General features: G+C 26.7%; 1 protein-coding gene across 2 annotated transcripts; it reads left to right on the forward strand.

Annotated features, from left to right (window-relative positions):
- The first annotated feature begins 469 nt into the window (after positions 1-469).
- On the forward strand, positions 470-4,905 carry LOC150032800 (protein CENTRORADIALIS-like). 2 transcript variants are annotated; one of them, XM_090306539.1, is made up of 4 exons: positions 470-810; positions 1,574-1,635; positions 3,467-3,507; positions 4,300-4,905. In XM_090306539.1, exons 1-4 carry the CDS (start codon positions 601-603, stop codon positions 4,515-4,517), a joined length of 531 nt encoding a protein of 176 aa, XP_090162665.1. In that variant the 5' UTR covers positions 470-600; the 3' UTR covers positions 4,518-4,905. The 2 variants fall into 2 exon arrangements, with proteins under 2 accessions (XP_090162665.1, XP_090162666.1); XM_090306540.1 differs by having other exon boundaries at positions 4,377-4,905.
- Positions 4,906-5,555: the final 650 nt, after the last annotated feature.

Below are 5,555 nucleotides of genomic sequence, written 5' to 3' on the forward strand. Positions count from 1 at the left end.
GTTTTTTTAGATACCAAAAATAATAATTCATAGACCAAATAAACATAAGAGAAACCTAAAATTCAGTGACAGGCCACAAGTCTCAAAAGTATTTGACACTAAATAAAAAATAATAAATAAATAGGTGAGCTGAAATGGTAACAGTGCTATATGATTTTTTTTTTCTCCTACATAAAGAATAACTCAATTTATGCTTTAAAATGAATAATTACAACCAATCAAGAACAAGTTCCAAAAGGGCAGTCAATGCTTATAACCTTATTTTTGAGAGAGATGTGGTCTCAAATTTAATAAAACAAACTATCTTGATGTGACAGATATGTGAGAGTTTTTTTTTTTTTTTTTTTTTTTTTAAGTAGTGCCTCTAGAAACATTCACTTTATTGCCAAGAAATACCAAGCAACATCTATAGCTATTAAATGAGCCTTTCATAAACACTATAAATACCAACACCAAAGCTTGAGCTTTCTAAAGCACAAAGAGAAAAAAAAAAGGAAAAAAAAAAAAACCCTAATTAGGATCTGAAAAACAGTGTTTTTTCTAAATCAAAAAGCTTTTCTTTTTCCTTTAATTTGTGAGTTGTGTTTGAAAAATTAAGAAATGGCAAGATCAATAATGTCATCAGAGCCTCTTGTTGTTGGGAGAGTGATAGGAGATGTTCTTGATTCCTTCACTCAAAGCATGGAGATGTGTGTTTTTTATAGTAATAACAAGCAAGTTTTCAATGGCCATGAGTTCTTTCCTTCTGCTGTTGCTACTAAACCTAGGGTTGCAATTCAGGGAGGAGAGTTGAGATCTTTCTTCACGCTGGTTTGGTTTTTTCTTTTTTCCCCCTTTTCTTCAATATTTGACTGGCCCAATTGCTTCTTTCTTTACTCGTTACGGATATGAATCAATGATTTATTTGAGGTTCGAGTCTCTAGCTCGCTCTGCATGCTGGAGAAAAGAAAAATTAAGATTTTGAATTGTTTGGTCTATCAACCTAAGTATAAATATTAATTATATCAATAAAAAAAAAGTTTAGATATTCAAATTTATGTCTTGCATGTTGAATAATTTTTTTGAAAAATAATAAAAAAATGTAAATATTTTTTAGATTTTTCTATTAATAAGAATTTCCCTTTTTGATTATTTGTTAGAGTTATACTAGTTTTCAAGCTCACAAAGAAAAAAAAAAGATTAAATTTACCACAACTTTTTTCACTAGACATAGTTTAGTATGTATATCAGCGTCTATCAGTGATAAACTTTTATCAATTTCTGTTACTGATAGATACTAATGAACTTCTATCAGTCTCTATAAAAGAATATTAAAATTTTGTTACATTGTGTAAATAATTTTCCTTATTTTTCTATTTTTGCAAATCTCCTATATAATTTTTCTCTCATGAATTTGTTTAATGCTTACAACATCGATATTTTCTTAAGAAATTGTAGGTTTTGAATTCTCTTCTTCATATTTGTGACGTTGTTCCTTCTTTTGAACTATAAAAAATATACTAGAGTTGTGTTTTATCTAAATATCTCTTAATGTTTTCATTACTTGATTTATTATTATTATTATTGTTTTCAGATTATGACTGACCCAGATGTTCCTAGACCAAGTGATCCTTATTTAAGGGAGCATTTACACTGGTAATTAAACATTTACATATGAGTTGTTTTTTTTTTCAAGGCTATATATATGTGTGATGAAGTTATATTACATATTGCATGTGCATGTGAAACCAACCAAATTATATTTGACTTTTTGTTTTTGGAGTACAATATGGAGTATGGGAATTTGAACCTCCAGCGTCCAATCAAATTTGATTTTCAAGAATAATAATGCGAGAATCGATGTAATATTTGTCGTTACTGGATTATGAAAGTATTTTGGATTTTGGCTAATTTTGCAGATGTTTCTTTCATTTTTGTCTTGCCTAAAATTTTTTTTGTCTTATTTGGGTTTCATTTGGTTATATTTTTAGTTTATTTTTGGCAGAAAACATTGAAAATAATGTAATATTTGCCTCTTACATTTACTAAAATTAAAAAATCTTCTTTTATAGAGAAAAGAAATACATGTATTTTGACAGTTGGAAGATCCCCTTTATTTCTCATAAACTGCAATATAATATTTATTTACTTACTTGTATAATTTATTCTGCATTCACTAAAGGCATAATTACTCGATTGTACTCCTTATTTGCTATATATTAATTAAGGGTATATTTGTCAACATGTTCTCCTTATTAGCATTTTTTAAGTTAAACAAATGTAACTTTCAATTTTAAGGAATGTTAATATAAGCATCATTTCCACTTGTCAAAGAACCTCTTAAAATTGTTTTTTTTTTGTTTTTACATTATTTAGATAGAAGAATCTAACTTTTAACCTCAACGTAGATAGTACAAACTTATTAAAATAGGTTAAAATATCGAAAAATATCTATATCCATGATAATTTCTAAAAAAAATTAAAAGAACAAATCAATAGGAAAATATTTTTTTTAATTAATAAAAGTAAGAGAGGAAAAAAGAAAAAGGAGGAAAAAAACTCCCATTTCTTATTTATTTGTTTATTTACTTATTATTTTTTAAGTTTTGCATCTGAAAACATAATCAAAAGTTACTAAGGAAAATTTTTGCAATTTAGATTTTGTTTTATGTTTTCAGATTGGTTGAGTTCAGCGAATATATGTTTGGCAGACAACCCAAATTTTATTTTTGAAAATTGTTTTGAGATTATGTGATCCAAACATTGCAAATTCTAAAAGAAATATTTTTATGTTTTCTTTGTATTCATAATTTGAATTTTAAAATTTTAAATGCAAAATTATATTAGATAAAGATAAAAACATTTAGAAATATAAAATGCCATGTTATAAACCTAATTCAATTTTTTTAAAAAAAAATAAAAAATATATTATGTAATGCATTTTAAAGTAAATTAGGTTAAGTTTCAAGTTTCGTCCCTATGATTTGGATCAAGTTAAAAGTTAGTCCATATGATTTTAAGATTTAGAATTTAATTCCAACAGTTTAATAGTTCATATGGCTTTTTAAATCCTCTTAAATAGCTCCTACCATATGAACTATTCATTAGGAAGCTTTTATCAAACCATAGGGGGTAAATTATAATTATAAACAATAAGACTTAAATTTTAACTTACTCTAAACCACATGGACCAAAATTTCAATTTTAAATTATATTATATTACAAAATAATAATTATACAATTTTTTAGCATAAAATATATTCATAAATAAATTAATAATAATTTATTGTCAACTAAAATTTAGTAACTATAACTAGTTTACAATTGTTTATATTATAATTCAATTTCTAAATTCTGCTACCAAACACATATCTAAAAACATGAAATACAACTTTGTTTTTATTTAATCCCTTGTTTCAAATTTCTGTTTTCAAATTCTCTACAAAATAGACCCTAAATAGTTTTAATTGTGAAACCTCTATTGCAGGATCGTAACAGATATCCCTGGCACTACAGACACCACATTCGGTAACTTTTCCTACCAAATATATATATATTCAAAATAAATAATAATAATAATAATAAAAGTAAAAAATAAAAAAATAAAAAACTTTCTAGCGGGGAGATTAGAAGAAAAACTTTTAAATATATACATATATTGTCTATTTCCTTTCCTTCTTACCTTTGGTTTAGACCACCTTTAAGAGAAATTATTAGGTGCAACCCAAATTCATGCTTCACAGTCCTTTTAGTGTATAAAAAAAAAATTATAAAGAAAAAATCATTTTAAAAAAAACAACTTGCTACACGAAATTTTTTTGGACAATTGCTTGTGCAACTTAGATAACACTCAAGTATTTTCTATATAAATTTTTTTTTTTTAAAGAAAACTCTCTCCTTGGATTCTTATTTTTTTTTTTTATTATTATTATGGAGATCAAACATCTAGGTTAATAACATATGATTTGTGTCAAGTTGACTTATGGTGATATTGCCCTTTCTTCTTGAGTTTTGTGGGGGAAAAAACATAACATTTAAAAAAAAAAACTCCAATTAAAGATTAAAAGAAACTGAAATTTTATTTCCTAATTTTCTAAATACTTTTAATAGATCAATTAAAGATTAAAAGAAACTGAAATTTTTACATACAAGTTAGAAATGGGCAGAGCTCCATCCTTTTCCTTCTTAATTAAGCAGATTTTTCTTATAATGAGAAAGAGAATAAACTTATAACTTTTTATTGACGATCAATATAAATATATCTTAACTATTAAGCTACAATATTAAAACCAATAAATTTTGTAAATGAATGAAACACAGGGAGAGAGATAGTAAGTTACGAGATTCCAACACCAAACATAGGAATCCACAGGTTTGTTTTTGTTCTGTTCAAGCAGAAACGAAGACAATCAGTGAATCCACCCTCTTCAAGGGATCAATTCAACACCCGAGCCTTTGCCACCGACAACGATCTTGGTCTCCCCGTTGCTGCCGTCTACTTCAATGCCCAAAAAGAAACTGCCGCCAGACGACGCTAAAACCGCCGTTTGCCAGCAGTTGGAGTGGACCAGAATAGAAGAGGAGAAAAAGGGAAAAAAATTAATATACAATCTGAGTCTTTCTTTTCCCTTGAAAATAATAATCACTTTTTATATATGGTGATATAGAAGGAAGGGAGAGAGAGGTTCAGATTTGTATATTAGAAAAACATATATTTGCATCAGGCGAAATAATTTGGACAAGCAAAAAGGAGGAGAACCGCGTCGTTTTCTTTCCTTCTTGGTGTGTTTTTAGTTGTGTGTTATTAATGTATTTTGCATGTTCATATAGATGGATGTGCTAATGAATTTAGTTTCAGAGATGATTTACCATTACCACAGTTAGTATTTAGTTTTCAAATTAAGATATATGAAAAGGTCCACTTGCTAACGGTTTTATTTTTATATTTTTCATTTCCTGCTTTTTTTTATTTTTTATTTTTTTTTTATGTTTCTTTTCCAAGGTTCCGTTTAAGATTATTGTAGCTTTTAAAATAATTGTTGGTAGTTGTGCTTTTAGAAACATCAGCTGTGAAAAGAAGTAAAAGGGTGTTTGGTAAATTCCAGCTTAAACTTGAAAAAGTAGGTTAGAGTGTTCGGTAAATAAATACAAAAATATATTATTTTAGATATAATAATTAAAACAAATCAACCATTTTAATTTTATTTTTTTTGTAATTTAAAATTTTAAATAATTGTTTAGTATGATAAATTATATCTTTTATAGATTAATTTTTAAATATTAAGGAAAATAGCTTTATTTTAAAAAAAAAATGAATATGGTATACTTTTTTTTCAAAAAATGATGTATTTAACTCATAAAATATAGAAAATAGATTTTATTGGGTGAGAAATAGTTAAATATATAAAATAAAGGTTCTTTTTAAAGTATAGATGTCACACCCCGCCCCCAGACCACCTTCTCAGCCTGGGAGAGGGATGTGACTGCAGCAGTTATCAACCCTTGAGCTGACACTTTCTGCCTAATGATTTTTGCGGAATAACTCTGATATCATACTATAATTTATACATAGCAGA

This window comes from Benincasa hispida, chromosome 11, assembly GCF_027475165.1.
Source record: "Benincasa hispida cultivar pf3 chromosome 11, pf3_genome.v1.1, whole genome shotgun sequence".
NCBI classification, from domain to species: domain Eukaryota; kingdom Viridiplantae; phylum Streptophyta; class Magnoliopsida; order Cucurbitales; family Cucurbitaceae; genus Benincasa; species Benincasa hispida.

Excerpts from the sequence above, each read along its gene's own strand:
- LOC150032800 (XM_090306539.1), top strand. The coding sequence starts at position 601 with ATGGCAAGATCAATAATGTCATCAGAGCCTCTTGTTGTTGGGAGAGTG. Across the intron at positions 811-1,573 it reads TGAGATCTTTCTTCACGCTG|ATTATGACTGACCCAGATGT; the intron begins GTTTGGTTTTTT and ends TATTGTTTTCAG. Across the intron at positions 3,508-4,299 it reads CACTACAGACACCACATTCG|GGAGAGAGATAGTAAGTTAC; the intron begins GTAACTTTTCCT and ends AATGAAACACAG.